This window comes from Mobula hypostoma, chromosome 11, assembly GCF_963921235.1.
Source record: "Mobula hypostoma chromosome 11, sMobHyp1.1, whole genome shotgun sequence".
NCBI lineage: Eukaryota > Metazoa > Chordata > Chondrichthyes > Myliobatiformes > Myliobatidae > Mobula > Mobula hypostoma.
Window position 1 is genome coordinate 72,701,732 of NC_086107.1, and position 27,937 is coordinate 72,729,668.

The following is a 27,937-nucleotide window of genomic DNA, read 5'->3' on the forward strand; positions in this document are numbered from 1 at the left end:
GTGATGAGGGAAGGGGAAGAGGGAAGGGTGATGAGGGAAGGGGTGATGAGGGATGGGGAAGAGGGAAGGGTGATGAGGGAAGGGGAAGAGGGAAGGGTGATGAGGGAAGGGGTGATGAGGGATGGGGAAGAGGGAAGGGTGATGAGGGAAGGGTGATGAGGGAAGGGGAAGAGGGAAGGGTGATGAGGGAAGGGGTGATGAGGGATGGGGAAGAGGGAAGGGGTGATGAGGGATGGGGAAGACGACAGGGAAGGGGAAATGAGGAGGGGTAAGGGGAACGGAGGAGGGTAGGAGAGAAGGGGAGGGAGGGGACAAAAGGGAAAGATGGAGGGAGGGGGAAAGAGGGTCAAGAAGAGAACAGGGATGACAAAACTGTGTAGGAGGAGGGAGATAAGGAGGAATGAGAGGAGGGCAGGAGAGGGAGGAAAGAGGGGAGGGCACAGAACCTGGGGGGCATCTGGAAGGAAGACAGCAGAGGAGGAGGAGGGGCTTCAGTGTAGTGAGGTGGGTGGAGGAAGAGGAGGTGCTGAGGAGGGAGGAGTTGGGCTGGGAAGGGAGAGTAATGAATAGATGGGTCACAGTCTCCCTCTCTGTTTCACCCAAAAGGATAACTCCGGCTAGTGGGACGGGGACGGAGGGGTGAGCGGTGGAAACACAGAGGGTAGTCTGCCTCCCCAAACCTCCGGACTAACCCGGCCACTCACCCGCCCGCGTTCCCAGAGAGGTGCCAACCAGCAGAAAGGGAGATGCCCGTTCTTCCAGCCAACCCTGCCCCCCCCCCCACCTCCCATCGCTGAAAGGATGGAAACACACGGAGAATGGTGCCAACACTATTCACTACAGATGAACTCGGGGACACTGAAGCCCTACATAAAACATCCTGCTGTAGAGCAGGAGACATAACAGTACACAGGAAGATAGGGCCTGCATTCCTCACACTGGGATCTTGTTCAAGTTGAACAGATGGGAAAAAGCTGTTGGAAACACACGGATCTGTTCCAGTGAACTGCCTGAGACCAGGTCTGCTTAGAATGCAGCCTTGGCTCCAGCTCCTGCTCCCGGGGAAGGCATCCAAGCTGCTGGCCCGTCTCCCGCACAGCTCCCAGCCCAGCTTCTGCAGGCTGATGGGCCCCAGCTTCAGAAAATTAAACAATTCCAGGTCATTCTGCAAGGTTCAGTCCACGTATCCAAGGTGAAGATGATGGATGTGAGTAAGAATTGTTTGGTTTTTGGGATTGAGCCGGACTGGCCTCAGGCAGAGCTTATTGCTAATGAAAACACAAATGCCAGAATCGATCAGTGGACCAGGCAGCCTCTGCTGGAGAGGGAGCCCGTTAATGTTTCCCGTTCAGAGCAGTTTCTGATGAAGGGTCACTGACACTGCCAGACCTGCTGAGCTTTTCCCAGTTCTTGCTTCAGCTTTCTGGGGTCTGTGGGTTTTTGATCAGCTCTTCTCGTCTCTTCCGAACTGCACCTGTTGTGACTTTTTACAGGATATTTCAGTCAGCCCCTTTGGAGCAGTTGGGAGATTTCATCCCCGAAGCCAGAAGGCTCTGTATAACAATTTGGCAGGTTTGCATGACATGGTTACCACTGACTAATCCTTTACTCATTGCAGATTATTAACGGAATTTCAGCTGCACAGATGGGGAGGTGGGATTTGAACCACCCCTCTGCAGTGGTAGTTCAGCGGCCTGGAGCACTGGCCCTGTCACTAACTTTCCACATCACCGCTGTGCCATCATGTGTTGTCTGTGGGTCGGGCCACCTTCACACAGAGTTGGAAGTGCGGGAAGGGCAGTTTGAAGGCGAGGGGACAAAGTGAGGGTGAGGGTGAGTGTGAGGGCATGATCATCCCGAGGGCCCTGTTAGCTTGCTTCCAGCCTCCCAACCCCTCCAGCAGCTGGACTGGTCATTAACAATCTGTGGGATGTCCGCCCAGGTCACACCATGGGTCACACCATGTCTGCCCAGGTCACACCATGGGCCACACCATGGGCCACACCATGTCTGCCCAGGTCACACCAGGGCCACACCATGGGCCACACCATGGGCCACACCATGTCTGCCCAGGTCACACCAGGGCCACACCATGGGCCACACCATGGGCCACACCATGGGCCACACCATGTCTGCCCAGGTCACACCAGGGCCACACCATGGGCCACACCATGGGCCACACCATGGGTCACACCATGGGCCACACCATGGGCCACACCATGTCTGCCCAGGTCACACCAGGGCCACACCATGTCTGCCCAGGTCACACCATGTCTGCCCAGGTCACACCATGGGCCACACCATGTCTGCCCAGGACACACCATGGGCCACACCATGGGTCACACCATGTCTGCCCAGGTCACACCATGGGTCACACCATGTCTGCCCAGGTCACACCATGGGCCACACCATGTCTGCCCAGGTCACACCAGGGCCACACCATGTCTGCCCAGGTCACACCATGGGTCACACCATGTCTGCCCAGGTCACACCATGGGTCACACCATGGGCCACACCATGTCTGCCCAGGTCACACCATGGGTCACACCATGTCTGCCCAGGTCACACCATGGGCCACACCATATCTGCCCAGGTCACACCATGGGTCACACCATGTCTGCCCAGGTCACACCATGGGTCACACCATGGGTCACACCATGTCTGCCCAGGTCACACCATGGGTCACACCATGTCTGCCCAGGTCACACCATGGGCCACACCATATCTGCCCAGGTCACACCATGGGTCACACCATGTCTGCCCAGGTCACACCATGGGTCACACCATGTCTGCCCAGGTCACACCATGGGTGAGGCTGGTTCTCGTCTGGAACTGAGCTTGGGAGCACACCATTCAAGTGCTGGCTGATGACCAACCCCCTCTCTCTCACTCACACACACACACACACCTACCAATGCATACATACCATTCCTACACCTACACACCTACCAATGCACACACATACCATTCTCACACACACACACACACACACACACACTTGTGCACACACTATCGGTCCAGCCCAGCTTCCCATCCACGTGGTGTCGTGCCCCCAGCCCTGGGTTGCTGAGTCCACACCTCTGAAGCGACTCACCGCGTCTCTCTGGAGGTAGATCAGGACTCCGGCTGTGACCTGGGCGATCAGGATCAGCAGCAAGCACGTGAAATACTGCAAAACAAGAGAAGCAGCCCTGAGCCCTGGGGAAGTGGTGTCACGTTGCTGTCAGGGTCCGGTAGAAGGGAGGTGCTCCTCTTGTGACGGACCCGGGGCTTCGCGACCATCTCCCAGCCAGTGAAACACGCACCGCAGAGGGACTTTCGTCTCCTTCACACCGCCTTCCCAAGAGCGGAATGATTCCATACGGAAAAGGGTCGGTGCCTTTGGCCAGCGAGGTGCCAGGAGCTGGGTCTGCAGTGAGGAGGGGGTGGGCAAGTCATACATGGGAGGACAAACACAGAGGTCCCAATGGGAGGACCTTGTACTTTCCATCCCACACAGTAAGCACGCCACCACAGTCAGACAGTCAGACACACTCCCACTTCCCCCACCCCCAGACCCATAGGTGTCCGTGTCTCCTGCCTCCTGAACCACTGAGGGAAGAAGATCAGGCCATTGATCCATTGATCCTGGTATATCTGCTTCAGCAGTCCCGGTTTAATCTGGCTCTCCAGGACAACCCCCGCCCTTTAAAAAGACGTCGTGTGGAAGGGAACAGTCCAGATCCCGCACCCCAGTGGCACTCACCAGCCCCAGGAGGCACTTGACCTCGTTGACTGCTCCCAGGCATCCGAGGAAGCCCATCAGCATGGTGACTGAGCCGACTCCCAGGAGGATGTAGGATCCGACCCTCAGTGCCGACAACGACGACTCTGCCCAGAGAAATGGAGGCTCTTTAGCTGCAGGCTCTCTGTTGCTGGGGGCAAGGAGTAGGCCATGGCTTGACCCCTGACCTCTGGCCCAAGGAAGTGAGTGGCCTCATACCTAACCCCACCCATCTTCATGTCTGTCACTCCTGCCCTAAGCCAAGTCTCTGCCAACCCCCACCCACCCACCACTCACAATGTCCGTCAGGGGTCCCACTGTCTCCACCAACATACCTCTCCTCCATGATCTACTCCACCCCTCCTCCATAATACACCCAATGCCTCCCCCACAATCCACCCATCCTCCATCCCAGGATACACCCCACCCCCCCATGATACACCTCACTCCTTCCCCATAATACATCCACCCCTCCCCCCATGATACACCCCATCCCTCCTCCCCCTCCATCGCTCCTCCCCAACTCACCACAATATGCCTACCCAGTGAACCTCACTCTATCTTTCTCCCACTCTACTCTCCCCGCTTCCATCTGAATCCTGCTCCCCCAACTAGACCCACTCTAACACCTCCAAAGTGCCTGAATCCCCTCCAAGTGCCATTGTCTTTGACACAACACACACACATCGAGAAATGGTGACGGTCCATTTCAGTGAAATCAGACCTCCCTTCACTGACAACCCCTCCCCATCCCAAATCCTTTCAGATTGCACATGAGGACAATACTGTCCAGCCCTGCCATGAATCCCCCAACCACCACTACCCCAAGACCTGCTCCCTATGGGACTGGGAGGCTGATGCACAGATACTCACGCAGGACAGCGATGAAGCTGGTGTTGTCGAGGAGGATCCACAACCCAAAGCCCAGGATCACTGCACCCAGAATCTGTCCAAACAAGTGAAATCGCTGTTAGCTGCCTCACGCTGGGGCCCGACACTGTATGAAGGCCAAGCTGTTAGCAAACATGTCCCCAAAGGCAGAGTGAGTCAGAGGTTGGAGCCATGGTCTGACCCTTGAGAAAGGTAGACAAGGAGTTTACAGGGGTCTCTCTATGTCTGTGGAGGGTATGAGGGTTCCTTTGTCTCTGTGATGTGTGTGTGAGGGGTCCCTGTATCGCTGTGGAGAAGTGGGGAGGTTAAAACTATTGGATATTAACAACACTTGCCCATGGTGAAAATCAATAAATTCCAGACGGTGGAAATTTGGAGATGTGATAACGTGTGGACCCTTGTTTGACTTTTCTTCCACAGAGGGCATTGATGTTTCCATTACTCCAGGGAAGCTCCAATCTTATGAGAGAGGAGACTCCAGTGTCATGATGTTAAGGCTGAGAAGACACCCCAAGAATCTTATTCTGGCTTCTTTCTGGCTCCCTTCGTTTCCAGGGTCCCAGCCCAAAGCATACGTGTTTCTTGCCCTCCATGGATGCTGCCTGACCTGCAGAGCTCCTCCAGCTGAATGAGTGTGTTGTAGGAGAGCTTTCGCCGCCTGTGTCACCAATAACGGGATCTTCCACTCACTGGGCCTCTGTCTATGGGCTGTCCCGGGATCTGGCCTCAGTGATGGGACTAGCTGGGACTGAAGGGTTTAGTCTAGCAGCAGGAGATGGGATACAGCCCTCCCCAGTCCTCTGAGTGACCCCACAGCCACCGTTTCAGATTGTCTCCAGGTGTCTGCAATGAGATGCAGTGCAAGAGGCACTTCCTTCTGATGGGCCAGGGTTCCCTGGGAAATATGTGGAATTCCAGGGACTCAACAGCATTATACAACAGGGCCTTCAATCCTGCTGGTACATACCACACCAAATTGTCCATCTAAGCCAGTTCTATTTGCCTGTACTTAACCCATATACTTCAAAACCTCTTGTATCCATCTACCTGTCAAAGTACCTTTTAAATGTTGTAGCGTACCACTTCCTCTGGCTCCTCGTTCCATTAATGGATCATCCTCTGGGCGTAAAAGTTGCCCCTCAGGTTCCTATTAAATCTCTCCCCTCTCACCTTAAACCTGTGCCTTCTAGTTCTTCATTCTCCAGTTCCAGGTAAAGGGCTAGACGTATTTTATCTATTCATGCCTATGATTGTGCCGTCCACCCATCCATCATTCTCCTCCACTCCACTGAAAACGGTCTGAACCCGCCCAGTCTTTCCCAATAACCCAGTCCGGCAACACCCTAGTTAATCTCCACTACACTCTTTCCAGCTCAAACAACAGGAATTCTGCAGATGCTGGAAATTCAAGCAACACACATCAAAGTTGCTGGTGAACGCAGCAGGCCAGGCAGCATCTCTAGGAAGAGGTGCAGTCGACGTTTCAGGCCGAGACCCTTCGTCAGGTCTTTCCAGCTCAATGGCATCTTTCCAAAGCTGAAAACAATATTCAAAAGGCGGCCTCACCTCTCACCAACAACTGCTACAAAACATCCCCGCTCTATTCTCAGTTCCCCAACTGATGAAAGCCTTCTTATACAACTCTACTTGTGGTGCCACTTTCAGGGAGCAATGTACATTTAGGTCCCACTGTTCTACAAACTCTTCCCAGGACCCAACCGTTCATTGTGAACAGCCTACCTTTGACTTGACTTCCCAAAATGCAACACCTAACACTTCTATGAATTAAACTGCATTTGCAGTCCCTTGGCCCACTTTCCCAGCTGATCTAGGTTTGTCTGTAAAGCCCAGTCAAAAGCCTGATAAAGTCAGATATTTCACTGTAAGGGTGTCAAGGTACTCAGCCAGACTGGAGAAACAGTACTGGGTGGTTTCACTTCTTACCTATCCTGTCAGCCAGGGTGACAGAGAAGGTTCTAACAGTCAGTGTATTGAGTACAGCAGCTGACAGAAGCTGTGGATGGGGCTCTCGGTGGGTCAGAATACAGCTGAGTTTCCCACTGCCTCGAGGAGTCCTTCTCTTTGTCGGCAGCAGAATATATTGCTGCCTGATGGAGACGTTATTTCCCGACGTCCCTCCAGGACCCCCCTGATTCCTGTGATCCAGTGAGGAGCAGAGGTTTCTCAAAAGCTTGGGCTTGGGGGACGGGGGGGGGCAGTGTGGCGAGGAAACAGAGTTTGGACTGAGAGTTCTCAGGAAGTGGCTGTGGTTTGTGCGAAACGGAAGAGTTGGGCAGTGCAGTTCCTTCGACATCTGACACACTTTGCGAGGACTGGCCTTTGGTTGTTGGAACGGCAGCTCAGAGGAGCATAAGCAAGACATGAGCAGCAGACACAGGAGGAGGGGAGGGGAGGGGATAGGAAGGGGTTTGGGTCTGTGTGTGGAGAATGAGGGAGATAGGTAGTCCATCCCAAGATTCGATTCCATAGCCATGGCTCAAGGCTGGGTGAGCAGTCTCCTCCCCCTGGGGAGGGGGGAAGAGGGGAGGGAGGGGGAATTGTCAGTACATGTTTCGGGTGCGTAGGCCGTTTGATCACCAGAAAAGTGCTGATACAAACTGGATCTACCCTTCCTCCCATCCCACCTGAAGATCCCAACCAGAGATGATCTCATCACTACATTAGCCCAATCACTCATGCTCCCGTAAACTAGGCACCCTCCAGCACAGATTTGGCTTGAGTGCACCACAAAATCACACCCAACAAGTGAATAAACATCCTAAGGCTCAAAACAGTCAACCATGCAGTGGAAGTCAACTGACTGTCCCCTGTGCAGACTCCTGTACCTGCTCTACAACTGACTGTCCCCTGTCCAGACTCCTGTACCTGCTCTACAACTGATTGTCCCCTGTCCAGACTCCTGTACCTGCTCTACAACTGACTGTCCCCTGTCCAGACTCCTGTACCTGCTCTACAACTGACTGTCCCCTGTCCAGACTCCTGTACCTGCTCTACAACTGACTGTCCCCTGTGCAGACTCCTGTACCTGCTCTACAACTGACTGTCCCCTGTCCAGACTCCTGTACCTGCTCTACAACTGACTGTCCCCTGTCCAGACCCCAGTACCTGCTCTACAACTGACTGTCCCCTGTGCAGACTCCTGTACCTGCTCTACAACTGACTGTCCCCTGTCCAGACTCCTGTACCTGCTCTACAACTGACTGTCCCCTGTCCAGACTCCTGTACCTGCTCTACAACTGACTGTCCCCTGTGCAGACTCCTGTACCTGCTCTACAACTGACTGTCCCCTGTCCAGACTCCTGTACCTGCTCTACAACTGACTGTCCCCTGTGCAGACCCCAGTACCTGCTCTACAACTGACTGTCCCCTGTCCAGACTCCAGTACCTGCTCTACAACTGACTGTCCCCTGTCCAGACTCCTGTACCTGCTCTACAACTGACTGTCCCCTGTCCAGACTCCTGGACCTGCTCTACAACTGACTGTCCCCTGTCCAGACTCCTGTACCTGCTCTACAACTGACTGTTCCCTGTCCAGACTCCTGTACCTGCTCTACAACTGACTGTCCCCTGTGCAGACTCCTGTACCTGCTCTACAACTGACTGTCCCCTGTGCAGACTCCTGTACCTGCTCTACAACTGACTGTCCCCTGTGCAGACTCCTGTACCTGCTCTACAACTGACTGTCCCCTGTGCAGACTCCTGTACCTGCTCTACAACTGACTGTCCCCTGTCCAGACCCCAGTACCTGCTCTACAACTGACTGTCCCCTGTCCAGACTCCTGTACCTGCTCTACAACTGACTGTCCCCTGTCCAGACTCCTGTACCTGCTCTACAACTGACTGTCCCCTGTGCAGACCCCAGTACCTGCTCTGCAACTGACTGTCCCCTGTGCAGACTCCTGTACCTGCTCTACAACTGACTGTCCCCTGTCCAGACTCCTGTACCTGCTCTACAACTGACTGTCCCCTGTCCAGACTCCTGTACCTGCTCTACAACTGACTGTCCCCTGTCCAGACCCCAGTACCTGCTCTGCAACTGACTGTCCCCTGTCCAGACTCCTGTACCTGCTCTACAACTGACTGTCCCCTGTGCAGACTCCTGTACCTGCTCTACAACTGACTGTCCCCTGTGCAGACTCCTGTACCTGCTCTACAACTGACTGTCCCCTGTGCAGACTCCTGTACCTGCTCTACAACTGACTGTCCCCTGTCCAGACCCCAGTACCTGCTCTACAACTGACTGTCCCCTGTCCAGACTCCTGTACCTGCTCTACAACTGACTGTCCCCTGTCCAGACTCCTGTACCTGCTCTACAACTGACTGTCCCCTGTGCAGACCCTAGTACCTGCTCTGCAACTGACTGTCCCCTGTCCAGACTCCTGTACCTGCTCTACAACTGACTGTCCCCTGTGCAGACTCCTGTACCTGCTCTACAACTGACTGTCCCCTGTGCAGACTCCTGTACCTGCTCTACAACTGACTGTCCCCTGTCCAGACTCCTGTACCTGCTCTACAACTGACTGTCCCCTGTCCAGACTCCTGTACCTGCTCTGCAACTGACTGTCCCCTGTGCAGACTCCTGTACCTGCTCTACAACTGACTGTCCCCTGTCCAGACTCCTGTACCTGCTCTACAACTGACTTTCCCCTGTCCAGACTCCTGTACCTGCTCTACAACTGACTGTCCCCTGTCCAGACTCCTGTACCTGCTCTACAACTGACTGTCCCCTGTGCAGACTCCTGTACCTGCTCTACAACTGACTGTCTCCTGTCCAGACCCCAGTAGCTGTTCCACAACTGACTGTCCCCTGTCCAGACCCCAGTACCTGCTGTTGAACTGTATTTTTTATACAAAACTACAAAGTTTTTCACTGGCAAAACAGACAAAATGATGAGTGGTTTACAATTGCAAAATAAAATATGGCTATTATCATCTACAGAGCATCAATTCCCCGTGGGGCCCATCATTGTCAAGACTCCCGCACTGGCCACATGCCCCCTTTCCAAGGACACCCAGACACATATGTAACCCCAGAAGCAGGAAAAGTAGTCTGCACGGGCACAGCACTCCAACATCCGCCAGCAAAACCATGTCCACCTTGCCTAGGCCCAGGTGAAAGCCCATCAGTCGATCTCCTGAGCAACCTGCCCATGTACTTTGTGCCCCTATCAGAAGTGCGGGACACATTTACAACACATATCTGCACACCACCCTGATTCACAGCGAGGTGAAGCAGGCAGCCTGGATTGAGTTCCGGAACTTGTGTAATCATGGAGTGGAAAGATGGGACACAGGGTGACCACCCTGCTCGAAGTGGAGTTGAAGTGACTCATGAGGACCCTACCTCCCTGCACCCTCCCCAACCACTCCAGGTGCATTCATCTCCTTAAAAGGTGCAGATTTCCTGACCCTGATGACTGAGAGGTAGCTGAATCTGGAGCTCACCAGTAGAGCCACTAGGACAGGTTTGGGTAGCATATACGCATAGACATGTCTAGCCAGCAACAGCCACACGACTCCTCTGCGGCTGCGGCCAAAGGCCACCAGCTGCTTTAATGATTGTTAAAAATGGTCAAATATAAGTCATAACATCATAGACAGAGACAGATACAGGACAAATAAAGACTCTTCAGCCCATCGAGTCCTTTCTGGCTATCAACCACCCATTTACACTAATCCTGCAGTAATCCCACTTTATTCTCCCCACATTCCCATCAACAACCACCACCCCCCCCACCCGTCCCAAAGATTTTACCGCTCCGGAAAATTCACAGAGGCCAACCAGCCTACCCGCACCGGCACATCTCTGAGATATGGAGCGCCCACACTGGTCACGAGGACGTGCACCCTCTACACCCAGCACTTGAGGTCAGCATTGAACCCAGGACCATGGATCCGTGAGCCAGTGGCTTAACCAGCTCTGCCACTGCTCTGGCAGCTGCAACAGTCTGAAGTTTTGGAGAGACTCACCGGCAGGTTGCCTGGAACGGTGGGTGGGTATTAGCTAGAAAGAAAGGCTGGAAAGGGGGATGGGACCCAGAGCGATAGAGCAGTGGAAGAAGTGCATGGAGTAAAGCCAGATCTAACATACAGAGAGGCTTTGAGGAAAGAGAAGCAGAATAAACGGTGTAAAGACAGTAAGGTAGGAGGGCTAAAGTGTGTGTACTTCAATGCAAGAAGCATCAGGAACAAAGGTGATGAACTGAGAGCTTGGATACATACATTGAATTATGATGTAGTGGCCATTACAGAGACTTGGCTGGCACCAGGGCAGGAATGGATTCTCAATATTCCTGGATTTCAGTGCTTTAAAAGGGATAGAGATGGGGTAAAAGGGGAGGAGGGGTGGCATTACTGGTCAGGGATACTATTACAGCTACAGAAAGGGTGGGTAATGTAGCAGGATCCTCTTTTGAGTCAGTATGGGTGGAAGTCAGGAACAGGAAGGGAGCAGATACTCTATTGGGAGTATTTGATGGTGGATATGCAATGGCAAGCATTTAAAGATCGCATGAATGAACTACAACAATTGTTCATCCCAGTTTGGCAAAAGAATAAATCAGGGAAGGTAGTGCATCCATAGCTGACAAGGGAAATTAGGGATAGTATCAATTCCAAAGAAGAAACATACAAATTAGTCAGAAAAAGCAGCTCACCTGAGGACTGGGAGAAATTCAGAGTCCAGCAGAGGAGGACAAAGGGCTTAATTAGGAAAGGGAAAAAAGATTATTGAGAGAAAACTGGCAGGGAACATAAAAACTGACTATAAAAGCTTTTATAGGTATGTGAAAAGAAAAAGATTGGTTAAGACAAATGTAGGTCCCCTACAGACAGAAACAGGTGAATTGATTATGGGGAACAAGGACATGGCAGACCAATTGAATAACTACCTTGGTTCTGTCTTCACTAAGGACATAAATAATCTTCCGGAAATAGTAGGGGACCGAGGGTCTAGTGAGATGGAGAAACTGAGGGAAATACATGTTAGTAGGGAAGTGGTGTTAGGTAAATTGAAGGGATTAAAGGCAGATAAATCCCCAGGGCCAGATGGTCTGCATCCCAGAGTGCTTAAGGAAGTAGCCCAAGAAATAGTGGATGCATTAGTGATAATTTTTCAGAACTCTTTAGATCCTGGACTAGTTCCTGAGGATCGGAGGGTGGCTAATGTAACCCCGCTTTTTAAAAAAGGAGGGAGAGATAAACCGGGGAATTATAGACCGGTTAGCCTAACATCGGTGGTGGGGAAAATGCTAGAGTCAGTTATCAAAGATGTGATAACAGCACATTTGGAAAGCGGTGAAATTATCGGACAAAGTCAGCATGGATTTGTGAAAGGAAAATCATGTCTGACGAATCTCATAGAATTTTTTGAGGATGTAACTAGTGGAGTGGATAGTGGAGAACCAGTGGATGTGGTATATTTGGATTTTCAAAAGGCTTTTGACAAGGTCCCACACAGGAGATTAGTGTGCAGACTTAAAGCACACGGTATTGGGGGTAAGGTATTGGTGTGGGTGGAGAATTGGTTGGCAGACAGGAAGCAAAGAGTGGGAATAAACGGGACCTTTTCAGAATGGCAGGCAGTGACTAGTGGGGTACCGCAAGGCTCAGTGCTGGGACCCCAGTTGTTTACAATATATATTAATGACTTGGACGAGGGAATTAAATGCAGCATCTCCAAGTTTGCGGATGACATGAAGCTGGGCGGCAGTGTTAGCTGTGAGGAGGATGCTAAGAGGATGCAGGGTGACTTGGATAGGTCAGGTGAGTGGGCAAATTCATGGCAGATGCAATTTAATGTGGATAAATGTGAGGTTATCCACTTTAGTGGCAAAAACAGGAAAACAGAATGGTGGCCGATTAGGAAAAGGGGAGGTGCAACTAGACCTGGGTGTCATTGAAAGTGGGCATGCAGGTACAGCAGGTGGTGAAAAAGGCGAATGGTATGCTGGCATTCATAGCAAGAGGATTCGAGTACAGGAGCAGGGAGGTACCACTTCAGTTGTACAAGGCCTTGGTGAGACCACACCTGGAGTATTGTGTGCAGTTTTGGTCCCCTAATCTGAGGAAAGACATTCTTGCCATAGAGGGAGTACAAAGAAGGTTCACCAGATTGATTCCTGGGATGGCCGGACTTTCATATGATGAAAGACTGGATCGACTGGGCTTATACTCTTTGGAATTTAGAAGATTGAGGGGGGATCTTATTGAAATGTATAAAATCCTAAAGGGATTGGACAGGCTAGATGCAGGAAGATTGTTCCCGATGTTGGGGAACTCCAGAACGAGGGGTCACAGTTTGAGGATAAAGGGGAAGCCTTTTAGGACCGAGATGAGGAAAAACTTCTTCACACAGAGAGTGGTGAATCTGTGGAATTCTCTGCCACAGGAAACAGCTGAGGCCAGTTCATTGGCTATATTTAAGAGGGAGTTAAATATGGCCCTTGTGGCTAAAGGGATCAGGGGGTATGGAGAGAAGGCAGGTGCAGGGTTCTGAGTTGGATGATCAGCCATGATCATACTGAATGGCGGTGCAGGCTCGAAGGGCCGAATGGCCAACTCCTGCTCCTATTTTCTATGTTTCTATGTTTCTATTCTATAGGCCCCCTGATAGCAGCAGAGATACCGAGGAGCAGATTAGGAGGCAGATTTTGGAAAGGTGCAAAAATAACAGGGTTGCTATCATGGGTGACTTCAACTTCCCCAATATTCATTGGCACCTGATTAGTTCCAATGGTTTAGACGGGGCAGAGTTTGTTAAGTGTGTCCAGGACGGATTCCTGTCACAGTATGTTGACAGGTCGACCAGGGGGAATGCCATACTAGATCTAGTATTAGGTAACGAACCGGGTCAGGTCACAGATCTCTCAATGGGTGAGCATCTGGGGGACAGTGACCACCACTCCCTGGCCTTTAGCATTATTATGGAAAAGGATAGAATCAGAGAGGACAGGAAAATTTTTCATTGGGGAAAGGCAAATTATTAGGCTATAAGGCTAGAACTTGCAGGTGTGAATTGGGATGATGTTTTTGCAGGGCAATGTACTGTGGACATGTGGTCGATGTTTAGGGGTCTCTTGCAGGATGTTAGGGATAAATTTGTCCCAGTGAGGAAGATAAAGAATGGTAGGGTGAAGGAACCATGGGTGACAAGTGAGGTGGAAAATCTTGTCAGGTGGAAGAAGGCAGCATACATGAGGTTTAGAAAGCAAAGATCAGATGGGTCTATTGAGGGATATAGGGTAGCAAGAAAGGAGCTTAAGAAGGGGCTGAGAAGAGCAAGAAGGGGGCATGAGAAGGCCTTGGTGAGTAGGGTAAAGGAAAACCCCAAGGCATTCTTCAATTATGTGACGAACAAAAGGATGACAGGAGTGAAGGTGGGACCAATTAGAGATAAAGGTGGGAAGATGTGCCTGGAGGCTGGGAAGTGAGTGAGGTCCTCAATGAATACTTCTCTTCAGTATTCACATATAAGAGGGAACTTGATAACGGTGAGGACAATATGAGTGAGGTTGATGTTCTGGAGCATGTTGATATTAAGGGAGAGGAGGTGTTGGAGTTGCTAAAATACATTAGGACGGATAAGTCCCCAGGGCCTGACGGATTATTCCCCAGGCTGCTCCACAAGGCGAGGGAAGAGATTGTTGAGTCTCTGGCTAGGCTCTTTATGTCCTCGTTGTCCATGGGAATGGTACCTGAATGTTGTCCCCTTGTTCAAAAAAGGTAGTAAGAATAGTCCAGGTAATTATAAACCAGTGAGCCTTACATCTGTGGTGGGAAAGCTGTTGGAAAAGATTCTTAGAGATAGGGTCTATGGGCATTTAGAGAATCATGGTCTGATTGGGGAAAGTCAGCATGGCTTTGTGAAGGGAAGATCGTGTCTGACAAGCCTGATAGAGTTCTTTGAGGAGGTGACCAGGCATATAGATGAGGGTAGTGCAGTGGATGTGATCTATATGGATTTTAGTAAGGCATTTGACAAGGTTCCACACAGTAGGCTTATTCAGAAAGTCAGAAGGCATGGGATCCAGAGAAGTTTGTCCGGGTGGATTCAGAATTGGCTTGCCTGCAGAAGGCAGAGGGTGGTGGTGGAGGGAGCACATTCGGATTGGAGGGTTGTGACTAGTGGTGTCCCTCAAGGATCGGTTCTGGGACCTCTACTTTTCATGATTTTTATTAACGACCTGGATGTCGGGGTAGAAGGGTGGGTTGGCAAGTTTGCAGATGACACAAAGGTTGGTGGTGTTGTAGATAGTGTAGAGGATTGTCAAAGATTGCAGAGAGTCATTGATAGGATACAGAAGTGGGCTAAGAAGTGGCAGATGGAGTTCAACCCAGAGAAGTGTGAGGTGTTACACTTTGGAAGGACAAACTCCAAGGCAGAGTACAAAGTAAATGGCAGGATACTTGGTAGTGTGGAGGAGCAGAGGGATCTGGGGGTACATGTCCACAGATCCCTGAAAGTTGCCTCACAGTTAGATAGGCTAATTAAGAAAGCTTATGGGGTGTTAGCTTTCATAAGTCAAGGGATAGAGTTTAAGAGTCGTGACGTGATGATGCAGCTCTATAAAACTCTGGTTAGGCCACACTTGGAGTACTGTGTCCAGTTCTGGTCACCTCACCATAGGAAGGATGTGGAAGCATTGGAAAGGGTACAGAGGAGATTTACCAGGATGCTGCCTGGTTTAGAGAGTATGGATTATGATCAGAGATTAAGGGAGCTAGGGCTTTACTCCTTGGAGAGAAGGAGGATGAGAGGAGACATGATAGAGGTGTACAAGATAATAAGAGGAATAGATAGAGCGGATAGCCAGTGCCTCTTCCCCAGGGCACCACTGCTTAATACAAGAGGATGTGGCTTTAAGGTAAGGGGTGGGAAGTTCAAGGGGGATATTAGAGGAAAGTTTTTTACTCAGAGAGTGGTTGGTGCGTGGAATGCACTGCCTGAGTCAGTGGTGGAGGCAGATACACTAGTGAAGTTTAAGAGACTACTAGGCAGGTATATGGAGGAATTTAAGGTGGGGGGTTATATGGGAGGCAGGGTTTAAAGGTTGGCACAACATTGTGGGCCGAAGGGCCTGTACTGTGCTGTACTATTCTATGTTCTATGTTCTATGTAAAGTGTGGATTGCTTTCTTTGGAGGCTGAGGAGAGAGCTGGCACTTAAAACTACGAGGGTGTAGACAGGGTTGACAGTCAGACCCCATCTCCCAGGGAGGAAATGTCAAATTGAGAGGGGGAAAGTTTCAGGTTTAAAGATATTTTGTCACACAGAAAGCGTCCAGTGCCTGAAACACACTGTTGGGGCAAGTGGTGGAAACAGACATGACAGCAAAGTTTAACAGTCTCTGAGACAGACTCAGAAAGAGTCAGGGGTGACAGTACTGTATATGGACCACATGCAGGCAGGTGGGATCTGTTACATGGAATGAAAGGCACATACCTGTACTAAATCACTCCAATCTATTTCATACAAATAAACAATGCCTCAAAAACATAAAGAAAATGTACTCACAAAGAAGAGGAGGTTGAAGAGGAAAAGGAAATATTTGGTGGCTTTAATGCAACCTTTCCCCATGTTTTACAGCCTGCGGTCTGTGGAAACAGAAGTAAAGGAAGTTACTTCAGGGTAACTTTGCTGCTGAGATTTTCGGTTTGCAGTACGTGTCAATGGCCAGTTCCGCATTGGGCAGTTGGACTCTGTCCTCGCGACAAGTCGCTGGCAACTAGTTCATTGACCTGTGCATTGGGCAAGTCTTGTCCTGTGGACAGATGTAAGCTCAGGGACATAGGGGTCTGCAGATCACACACAGACACACACATCCCCACAGAAACACACACACACACTCTCACACACACCCCCATTCACACACAACCCCCACCCACTCATACACACACAATCACCCCCTACCCAAATACACATTCACACCAACGCGCGCGCGCGCGCGCACACACACACACACACACACACACACACACACACACACATACACACACCATCTAGCTCCCTACACAAAATAATCCTGATTCTTCTACCCCCAACCCCTCCCTTCCTACTCCTCGACCTTCCCTCCCCATTGCCTTACCCCCTTCCTGACCCCCAAGAGCCCCGTCCCTTAGTCTTAATTCCTCAATCTCCCCCCTACCATCTCCCTCCCCAACCTCCTCCCTCCTCCACTCCCACCAGTATTCCCAACACTTCCAGCTCGCCCTCTCTTCCCCCCCTCCCCTGCCCCTCATCCCCCACCTCTGGCTTGTCCCTGACTAAACCCTTTCCTCCACGGCTCTCTAAACCACCCCTCCCCACTCCCTCCCCTATCCTGAGCCTAACCCTCAGCCCCTCCTTGCCCAGAACATGTGACCAGACCACTGGTGTCCCACGTGGACAGAGAATGGCCCCAGGCTTTGAGTAGAGCCAAGGCATCACGCACGGGAACTCGGAGAGTTCTCCGCTATGAGGTGCTGGTCCCACAGCCCATGTTGTTAAATCACTCTCCGTCCCAGGGGAATCTTCTCACACCGTACCATAGCAACTCTGCTTCCCCTGGGAACAGGCCATCTACCCGCGTACCTGCAGGCTCATCCTGCCCCAGCTGAGAGCAGGAACCTTGTTGTTCTGCTCATGCTGTGAACGCTAGCGACTGAGAAAGCAGTCAAAGGTTAATGAGACAGCCACACTCCCTGAGACTCTACGGTTGCTGAAGATCTTGAGCAATGTTCCGTTCACACCTCCTGTGTCCCTCAGGTAACAAGGTGTTTCAGGCAGCAAAGTCCGGATGGGATTACCTAAGCCAGTCAGGAAAACCCGGCCGATTGCACAAGGTGTGACGGAACATTCGCTGGCTTCCCCTTCATGCCCACACAAGACCAGGAGTCACCACAACCACAGGATTAACCCCTCCCTCCTCACACCCACACACTGCTAGCAGCAATCTGCAGACCACTCAGTGTGTGGTGAAGGGGAGAAGCTGGGGTTGGCTCTCGGGAACGGTCGGAGCAGTGAGAGGTCAGGGTCACATAGTGAGGAGAGGTCAGGGTCACTGAGTGAGATGCCAGGGTCACACAGTGAGGAGAGGTCCGTGTTGGGACAGTGAGAGGTCAGGGTCGGGACAGTGAGAGGTCAGGGTTGGGACATTGAGAGGTCAGGGTTGGGACAGTGAGATGTCAGGGTCAGGACAGTGAGAGGTCAGGGTCGGGACAGTGAGATGTCAGGGTCAGGACAGTGAGAGATCAGGGTCGGGGCAGTGAGAGGTCAGAGTTGGGACAGTGAAGGGTCAGGGTCGGGACAGTGAGAGATCAGGGTTGGGACATTGAGAGGTCAAGGTTGGGACAGTGAGAGGTCAGGGTCAGGGCAGTGAGAGGTCAGGGTTGGGACAGTGAGAGGTCAGGGTTGGGACAGTGAGAGCTCAGGGTCAGGGCAGTGAGAGGTCAGGGTTGGGACAGTGAGAGGTCAGGGTTGGGACAGTGAGAGGTCAAGGTTGGGACAGTGAAGGGTCAGGGTCGGGACAGTGAAGGGTCAGGGTTGGGGCAGTGAGAGATCGGAGTCGGGGCAGAGAGAGATCAGGGTTGGGGCAGTGAGAGGTCAGGATCACACAGTGAGAAGGGACACAGTTGGGACAGTGAGAGGGTGCAGGGCAGCATGCAGGGTGCATTGTCAATGGATGAGATATGAGACGATGTGTGTTTCCCAATGTGTCAGGCGTCAGGCATTGTGGTTCTCTCAATGGGTGAATTGTCAGGCATTGTGGGTCTTCCATTGGTTGAGGGGTCGGAGAGCATCTCTCTCCCATTGGTTGATGGGTCAGACATTATCTCTCTACCATTGGGCGATGAGTCAGGGAGTATCTCTCTCCCATTGGGTGAGGGGTCAGTGAGTATCTCTCTCCCATTGGGTGATGGGGTCAGAGAGTATGGGTCTCCCATTGGGTGATGGGTCAGGGAGTATCTCTCTCCCATTGGTTGATGGGTCAGAGAGTATGGGTCTCCCATTGGGTGATGGGTCAGGGAGTATCTCTCTCCCATTGGTTGATGGGTCAGAGAGTATCTCTCTCCCATTGGTTGATGGGTCAGAGAGTATCTCTCTCCCATTGGACGATGGGTCAGGGAGTACCTCTCTCCTATTGGGTGAGGGGTCAGTTAATATCTCTCTCCCATTGGGTGATGGGTCAGAAAGCTTGGGTTTCCCAGTAGGTGAGGGTTTGATCCATGTGGGTCACACACTGAATGAGGGGTCAGATGATGTGTGTCTGTTGGGGCTGAGGGGTTGGACGGTGTGAGTTCATCAGGGTGAATGGGCGAGGGTGAGGGGTCAGATGGTGTGGGACCATTGGGGTGAGGAGGCGAGGGTGAGAGGTCAGTTGGTGTGGGTCTGTCAGGAGTGAGGGGTCGAGGTTGAGGGGTCAGAGAGTGTGTGTCCATTGGGGTGAGGGGTTGGACTGTGTGTGTCTATCGGGGTGAGGGGTCGGACTATGTGTGTCCATCGGGGTGAGGGGTCGGACTGTGTGGGTCTATTGAGGTGAGGGGTCGGACTGTGTGTGTCCATTAGGGTGAGGGGTCGGACTGTGTGTGTCTATTGAGGTGAGGGGTCGGACTGTGTGGGTCTATTGAGGTGAGGGGTCGGACTGTGTGTGTCCATTGGGGTGAGGGGTTGGACTGTGTGAGGGTGAGGGGTCGGACTGTGTGTGTCCATCGGGGTGAGGGGTTGGACTGTGTGTGTCCATCGGGGTGAGGGGTCGGACTGTGTGTGTCTGTCGGGGTGAGGGGTCGGACTGTGTGGGTCTATCGGGGTGAGGGGTCGGACTGTGTGAGGGTGAGGGGTCGGACTGTGTGTGTCCATTGGGGTGAGGGGTCGGACTGTGTGTGTCTAAAGGGGTGAGGGGTCGGACTGTGTGGGTCTATCGAGGGTGAGGGGTCGGACTGTGTGTGTCTATCGGGGTGAGGGGTTGGACTGTGTGTGTCTATCGGGGTGAGGGGTCGGACTGTGTGTGTCTATCGGGGTGAGGGGTCGGACTGTGTGTGTCTATCGGGGTGAGGGGTCGGACTGTGTGTGTCTGTCAGGGTGAGGGGTCGGACTGTGTGGGTCTATTGCGGGTGAGGGGTCAGACTGTGTGTGTCTATCGGGGTGAGGGGTCGGACTGTGTGGGTCTATTGAGGGTGAGGGGTCGGACTGTGTGTGTCTATCGGGGTGAGGGGTCGGACTGTGTGGGTCTATTGAGAGTGAGGGGTCGGACTGTGTGTGTCTATCGGGGTGAGGGGTCGGACTGTGTGGGTCTATTGAGGGTGAGGGGTCGGACTGTGTGTGTCTGTCGGGATGAGGGGTCGGACTGTGTGGGTCTATTGAGGGTGAGGGGTCGGACTGTGTGTGTCTGTCGGGGTGAGGGGTCGGACTGTGTGGGTCTATTGAGGGTGAGGGGTCGGACTGTGTGTGTCTGTCGGGGTGAGGGGTCGGACTGTGTGGGTCTATTGAGGGTGAGGGGTCGGACTGTGTGTGTCTTTCGGGGTGAGGGGTCGGACTGTGTGGGTCTATTGAGGGTGAGGGGTCGGACTGTGTGTGTCTATCGGGGTGAGGGGTCGGTCTGTGTGGGTCTATTGAGGGTGAGGGGTCGGACTGTGTGTGTCTATCGGGGTGAGGGGTCGGACTGTGTGGGTCTATTGAGGGTGAGGGGTCGGACTGTGTGTGTCTATCGGGGTGAGGGGTCGGACTGTGTGGGTCTATTGAGGGTGAGGGGTCGGACTGTGTGTGTCTATCGGGGTGAGGGGTCGGACTGTGTGGGTCTATTGAGGGTGAGGGGTCGGACTGTGTGTGTCTATCGGGGTGAGGGGTCGGACTGTGTGGGTCTATTGAGGGTGAGGGGTCGGACTGTGTGTGTCTATCGGGGTGAGGGGTCGGACTGTGTGGGTCTATTGAGGGTGAGGGGTCGGACTGTGTGTGTCTATCGGGGTGAGGGGTCGGACTGTGTGGGTCTATTGAGGGTGAGGGGTCGGACTGTGTGTGTCTATCGGGGTGAGGGGTCGGACTGTGTGGGTCTATTGAGGGTGAGGGGTCGGACTGTGTGTGTCTATCGGGGTGAGGGGTCGGACTGTGTGGGTCTATTGAGGGTGAGGGGTCGGACTGTGTGTGTCTATCGGGGTGAGGGGTCGGACTGTGTGGGTCTATTGAGGGTGAGGGGTCGGACTGTGTGTGTCTATCGGGGTGAGGGGTCGGACTGTGTGGGTCTATTGAGGGTGAGGGGTCGGACTGTGTGTGTCTATCGGGGTGAGGGGTCGGACTGTGTGGGTCTATTGAGGGTGAGGGGTCGGACTGTGTGTGTCTATCGGGGTGAGGGGTCGGACTGTGTGGGTCTATTGAGGGTGAGGGGTCGGACTGTGTGTATCTATCGGGGTGAGGGGTCGGACTGTGTGTGTCTATCGGGGTGAGGGGTCGGACTGTGTGGGTCTATTGAGGGTGAGGGGTCGGACTGTGTGTATCTATCGGGGTGAGGGGTCGGACTGTGTGTGTCTATCGGGGTGAGGGGTCGGACTGTGTGGGTCTCAGCCCAGCAGTCTTGCTCCTCTCCAATTTATCCCTGCTGCCACTTGTTCTGCAATGCAGCCTCACTGCTGGTGCAGCAACCCAGGAGAATGTTCCGGCAATCAAATGAGCAAGGCTGCACCGGTGGGAAGTCTAGAGCTCAGCATACGTTGGCAGCAGGGCTCAGCTTGGGTCACTCTCCTCATCTCTGATCTGCAGCTGAATGAACTTGTCGCCATCAGTTTACAGGAATCCCTGGTCAAACTCTTCAGAACAGTACCATGATAAAGGGGCGGTTTTGTCTCCAGTAATCAGCTCCTAGCATCCGTCACCATCTCGCACACCCCCCCACCACCTGGGTTCATTTCCTCATCCCTGCCTTCTCAGCTGGATCCACCAGCCCACACCTCACCTCTTTACCCCAGGTATCTTACCTGGACACACTCAGTCCTAACGAAGGTCGTTGAGCGGACTGTCCCTTTAGCTCCAGCCGCAATTTCCTCCAGCAGTTTTCTTTATGGCTCTGTAATATCCTGCTACAAATAAATTACAGATACATGGTGTACACAGGTCTGTATGAGCTTGCTCTAATTGCTTCTTGCTAAACAGGCATTTAATCATTTACACAAGGGATTCTGTAGATGCTGAAATCCATGGCAAATCACACAAAACCCTGCAGGTCAGGCAGCATCTATGGAGATGAATAAACAGTTGACAATTGGGTTAAGATCCTTCATCAGGACTGGACAGAAAGGGAAGAAGCCAGAGTAATAGGGTTGGGGTGAACAGTATATGATAAGTGAAACCAGGTTAAAATAAGGTGGGTGGGTGGGGGGATGAATTAAGAAGCTGGGAGAAGGTAAAGGTTGGAGAAGAAGGAATCTGATAGGAGGGGAGAGCGGACCATGGGGGAAAGGGAGGGAAGAGGGGAACCAGAGGGAGGAGATGGGCAGGTGATCAGTAGGGAAGGAGAGGCACGTTGGAATGTAAAAACAGAGAAGTGAGGGGAAGGGGAGATATTACCGTAAGTTCAAGAAATCAGTGTTCACGCCATCATGTTGGAGGCTACCCAGACACAATATGGGTTATTGCTTCTTGAGTGGGCAGTGGGAGCTGACAGACATGGGCTTCAGGGTAATGACCAGAGGCAGAGTGGACAGTGGGAGCTGACAGACATGGGCTTTCGGGTAATGAGAGGGAGAGTGGGCAGTGGGAGCTGACAGACATGGGCTTCGGGGTAATGAGAGGGAGAGTGGGCAGTGGGAGCTGACAGACATGGGCTTCGGGGTAATGAGAGGGAGAGTGGACAGTGGGAGCTGACAGACATGGGCTTCAGGGTAATGAGGGGGAGAGTGGACAGTGGGAGCTGACAGGCATGGGTTTCGGGGTAATGAGAGGGAGTGTGGGCAGTGGGAGCTGACGGACATGGGCTTCAGGGTAATGAGAGGGAGGGTGGACAGTGGGAGCTGACAGACATGGGCTTTGGGGTAATGAGAGGGAGAGTGGGCAGTGGGAGCTGACAGGCATGGGCTTTGTGGTAATGACTAGAGGGGCAGTGAACAGTGGGAGCTGATGGGAATGACCATTTTATTTAGAGATACAGATTGGTAACAAGCCTTCGCAAAGGCCCCATGATGCCCAATTACTCCCATGTGGCCAATTAACCGACTATTCTGTACAGCTTTGCCCTGTGGGAGGAAGATGCAGCACCTGGAGGAAACTGACACACCCACGGAGGGAGCATACAAACCGCTTACAGACAACAGCGGAATTGAAACCAGATCCTTGGTGCTTTCATAACTAACCACTACACATCCATGCCACTTTGGGGGTCTAGCCTGAACCCAATGGGCTGAACTGCCTCTGTCTGTCTCATATTTAATAAGGAGCGTGCTTGTGAATATTGGTCAAGTGTGTGGGAAGGAGCAGTTCCCACGGATCAGTGCTCAGTCTTTCCTCAGTTCCACACCTCTCCAACTCCGTATTTCCTCTCATGTCCTAATGGCTGCTACGGTTCATAGTCTCCAACTGCTCCAGTAACGAAAACCTTTTCAATCCTACTCCACGTGACCTCTTACTGTGCACACAGAACAAATAGATCCAAGCACAGAATAACCTTTGGACAACTCCTGAATGTGAGGCAAACACAGTTCAACTTCACTTTCAACCAGAGCAGAATGAATTTGTGCACATTTCCTGCTACCTAAGAAGCTAGTGTTGGGCACGTGGCCAAGTGGTTTAGACATTCATCTAGTTACCTCAATGTCGCTAGTTCGAGCCTCAGCTGTGGCAGCGTGTCTGTGTCCTTGAGCAAGGCACTTAATCACACATTGCTCTCGTCTGTGCGAGGAGTGGTGCCCCACACAGACTTCCAATGTGCGCCTTGTAAGGCATGAAAATGCCTGACGCAGGCCTCTCATGGTCTGAGTCGACATTCCCCTAAGAAGCTGGAGACAACTTTATTCCAGGGATATTACCCAGCAAAGCTCCTTCTTCACGGGCAACACTCACAAATGAAAAAAATGTTGTTCAAACAGGTAAAATGAGTCTTAAAAACTCACTGATCAAAGAACAAGCCAATCATTTCTTCTCAGGGCACCTGATTTTACTCAACTCTTTCCCAACAAAACTGTGTAACCCATAGAACACAGGACAGAAACAAGCTTTCCGCCCACCATATCAGTCCCGACCACAATGCCAATCCAAACTAATCGCATCTGCCCATTCACAGCTCTGCCTCAATGCTTCAGAAACTTTTTGTTCGCATGCCTGCTTCCACCGCTTGCCAGGCACCTGCCACTCTCAGCTTGCCTCACAAATCTTCTTTAAACAGGATCACCACAGTGTTACACAGAGCACAGGAACAGGTCCTTCAGCCCATCTAGTCTGTGTCAGCCTGTTTCTCTCCTTAGACCCATCCACACACACCCGGGCCCCAGTTCCCAATTTTCCACTGACGCAAACTTCTCGTAAATATTGCAATTGAACACACACCTACCATTTCCACTGGCAACTCATTTCACACTCACACCCCGTCAGGTTCCCCTTAAATATTTCACCTTTCACCCTGCACCTATTAACTCTATTTCTAACCCCAGCCAAGCTCAGCGGAAAAGCCTACACTGATTCACCCGAATGATATCCCTCATACTTTTGTACTCCTTTGGAGCATCTCCTCTCACTCTCCAGTGAATAAACTCCTAACTTGTTCAACCTTTCCCTATAACTCAGGACCTGCAACAGCTGAATAAATTTTCTCTGCATTTTTTCAAGCTTACTTACATCTTTCCTGAAGGCAGGTGACCAACACAGCATGCAATACTGCAAATTCGGTTTGACCAATGTCTTATATAACTTCAACATAACATCCCAACTCCAGTACTCAGTGCTGATTTATGAAGGCCAATCTATCATAAGCTCTCTTTAAGATCCAGCCCACCTGGATCTGTATTCCCAGATCCCTTTGTTCTACCACGTATGTTGGTGCCCTATCATTCACCGTGCAAGTCCTATCCTGGTTTGTCCTGTCAAAATGCAACACCTCACACTTGTCTGCATTAAATTCCATCTGCCATTTTCCCAGCTGGTCCAGATCCTGCTGCAAGCTTTGATAGCCTTCCTCACTGTCCACTATTTCCCCAGTCTTGGTGTCATCCACATAATTCCTGATCCAGTTAACCACATTATCATCCAGACCATTCATATAGACGATAAACAACAAAGGATCCAGTATTAATCCCTGTGCCCACCACTAGTCACAGGCCCCCAGTCAGAGAGACAACCATCTACTACACTCTCTGAGTTCTACCTCGAAACCAACGCTGAATCCCATTTACTACCTCATCCTGAATGCCAAGCAATGTCCGCACCAGCCTCCCGAGCAGGACTTTGTCAAAGGGCTTGCTAAACTCCAGGAAGATATCGTCAGTGCTTCCCTTCCTCTGTTTCTTGGTAACATCCTCAAAATACTCTAGAAGACTGGTTAGACATGACCTACCATGTTGACCATGCCTAATCAGGCCCCATGCATTCAAATACATCCTGTACTTTAGAATACCTCAGAATCATTTACCCACTACCAACGTCAGACTCACCAGCCTATAATTTTCGGGAGTATCCTAAGAACTGCTCTTGAACAACAGGACAACATCTACTGTCGTCCAATCCTCTGGCACCTCACCTGCGGCTAAAGATGTTTTAAATATCTCTGCTACCAGGGCCCCAGCAATTGTTGCACTCACATCCTACAGAGTCCCAGGGGAAAGCTTGTCAGGCCCTGCAGAGTTACCCCCCTAATTTGCCTCAAGTCAGCAAATACCTCTTTTCTGTAATCTAAAATGGTCGATGAGCTCACCAGGTTTTTGTGTTTGCTGACAAACCCTTGTACTAACCCTTTGATGGAGACGGATGTGAAAGCACAGAGGAACATCTGGAGAAATTTCTGAAATGCTCATTCGCTGCTGTCGTTACTGCGCGGTCAGGAACCTTCCAGAGGGAAGGCCTCAAAATCCCCAGTTTTGCCTGCTGTTGGCGACCGAGAATGAGGTCGAATCGTTCGGGCAGAGATGGCGCTCAGTACTTGGTGTCGGAGAGCTGATTCGGAGGTTCGAAGTTTTTGGATGACTCAGAGACGAATTATGGTTGGGCGTGGCAGGAAGAGTTTTTCTTCCTTCTCCCGTCTGCGTGAGATGTGGGACATTTGAGAGACTTTGAACTTTTTACTGTGCTCATGGACTTCTTCATCAAGTTATGGTATTGTTGTACTGTTGTAACTATATGTTATAATTATGTGGTTTCGTCAGTTTTTTCAGTCTTGGTCTGTCCTGTGTTTTGTGACATCACACTGGAGGAAATATTGTATCATTTCTTAATGCATGCATTACTAAATCACAATAAAAGAGGACTGTGTGTTTTCATAATCTAATCTAATCTATCTAACAAGTAAATACAGATGCAAAAGTTACTTCTAATATCTCCCCCATCTCTTTTGGCTTCATACATAGATCACCAAACCAATCTTCAAGTGGACCGATTCTCTCCGGGATTCACAGTGTCAGTCTCGGTACAGTGTTACACTGGGAGTAAACACAGGGATGATCTCAATACCATGTTACACTGGGAGTAAACACCATGTCAGTTTCAGTACAGTATTACACTGGGAGTACACACAGGGTTGGCCTCACCACAGTGTTATGCTGGGGTACGCAGTGTCAGTGTGTTCTACTGAGTACACACGGTTGGTCTCAGTACAGTGCTACACTGGTAGCAAACCCAGTGTCAGTCTCAGTAGAGTGTCACACTGGAAGTACAAATTGGGTCAGTTTCAGTACAGTGTTACACGGGGAGCAAACACACTGTCAGTTTCAGTACAGTGTTGTACAGGGAGCACACACAGTGTCAGTCTCAGTACAGTGTTACACTGGGAGTACACAGAGTGACAATCTCAATACAGTGTTACACTGGGAGTACACACAGTGTCAGTCTCAGTACAGTGTTACACTGGAAGTACACACAGGGTCGGTTTCAGTACAGTGTTACACTAGGACTACACACAGGGTCCGTTTCAGTACAGTGTTACACGGGGAGTGCACACACGGTCAGTTTCAGTACAGTGTTACACTGGGACTACACACAGGGACGTTTCAGTACAGTGTTACACTGGGAGTACACACCGTGTCCGTCTCAGTACACTGTTACACTGGGACTGCACACAGGGTCAGACTCAGTACAGTGTTACACTGGGAGTACACAGAGTGACAATCTCAATACAGTGTTACACTGGGAGTACACACAGTGTCAGTCTCAGTACAGTGTTACACTGGGAGTACACAGAGTGACAATCTCAATACAGTGTTACACTGGGAGTACACACAGTGTCAGTCTCAGTACAGTGTTACACTGGAAGTACACACAGGGTCCGTTTCAGTACAGTGTTACACAGGGAGTGCACACACGGTCAGTTTCAGTACAGTGTTACACGGGGAGTGCACACAGGGTCAGTTTCAGTACAGTGTTACACTGGGAGTACACACAGGGTCAATTTCAGTACTGTGTTACACTGAGAGTGAACACAGGGATGATCTCAATACCATGTTATGCTGGGAGTAAACACCATGTCAGTTTCAGTACAGTATTACACTGGGAGTACACACAGGGTCGGCCTCACCACAGTGTTATGCTGGGGTACGCAGTGTCAGTGTGTTCTACTGTGAGTACACACGGTTGGTCTCAGTACAGTGCTACACAGGTAGTAAACCCAGTGTCAGTCTCAGTAGAGTGTCACACTGGGAGTACAAATTGGGTCAGTTTCAGTACAGTGTTACACAGGGAGCACACACACAGTGTCAGTCTCAGTACAGTGTTACACTGGGAGTACACAGAGTGACAATCTCAATACAGTGTTACACTGGGAGTACACACAGTGTCAGTCTCAGTACAGTGTTACACTGGGAGTACACACAGGGTAGGTTTCAGTACAGTGTTACACTGGGACTACACATAGGGTCAGTCTCAGTACAGTGTTACACTGGGACCACACAGGGTCCGTTTCAGTACAGTGTTACACTGGGAGTACACACAGGGTCAATTTCAGTACTGTGTTACACTGGGAGTGAACACAGGAATGATCTCAATACCATGTTACACTGGGAGTAAACACCATGACCATGTCAGTTTCAGTACAGTATTACACTGGGAGTACACACAGGGTCAGTCTCAGTACAGTGTTACACTGGGACCACACAGGGTCCGTT

General features: G+C 51.4%; 1 protein-coding gene across 2 annotated transcripts in view; it reads right to left on the reverse strand.

Annotated features, from left to right (window-relative positions):
• cd82b (CD82 molecule b) overlaps window positions 1-27,937 on the reverse strand; it is a 138,652-nt gene that overhangs the window by 48,185 nt on the left and 62,530 nt on the right. Inside the window, exons 2-6 of one of the 2 annotated variants that reach the window (XM_063062251.1) lie at window positions 21,620-21,721; window positions 16,191-16,270; window positions 4,637-4,709; window positions 3,746-3,870; window positions 3,095-3,169 (exon numbers count right to left, since the gene is read on the reverse strand). In XM_063062251.1, coding sequence (XP_062918321.1) covers window positions 3,095-3,169; window positions 3,746-3,870; window positions 4,637-4,709; window positions 16,191-16,253 — 336 coding nt within the window. In that variant the 5' untranslated portion in view covers window positions 16,254-16,270; window positions 21,620-21,721. The remainder of the gene's footprint in view (window positions 1-3,094; window positions 3,170-3,745; window positions 3,871-4,636; window positions 4,710-16,190; window positions 16,271-21,619; window positions 21,722-27,937) is intronic. The other variant, XM_063062252.1, reaches the window with a different exon arrangement.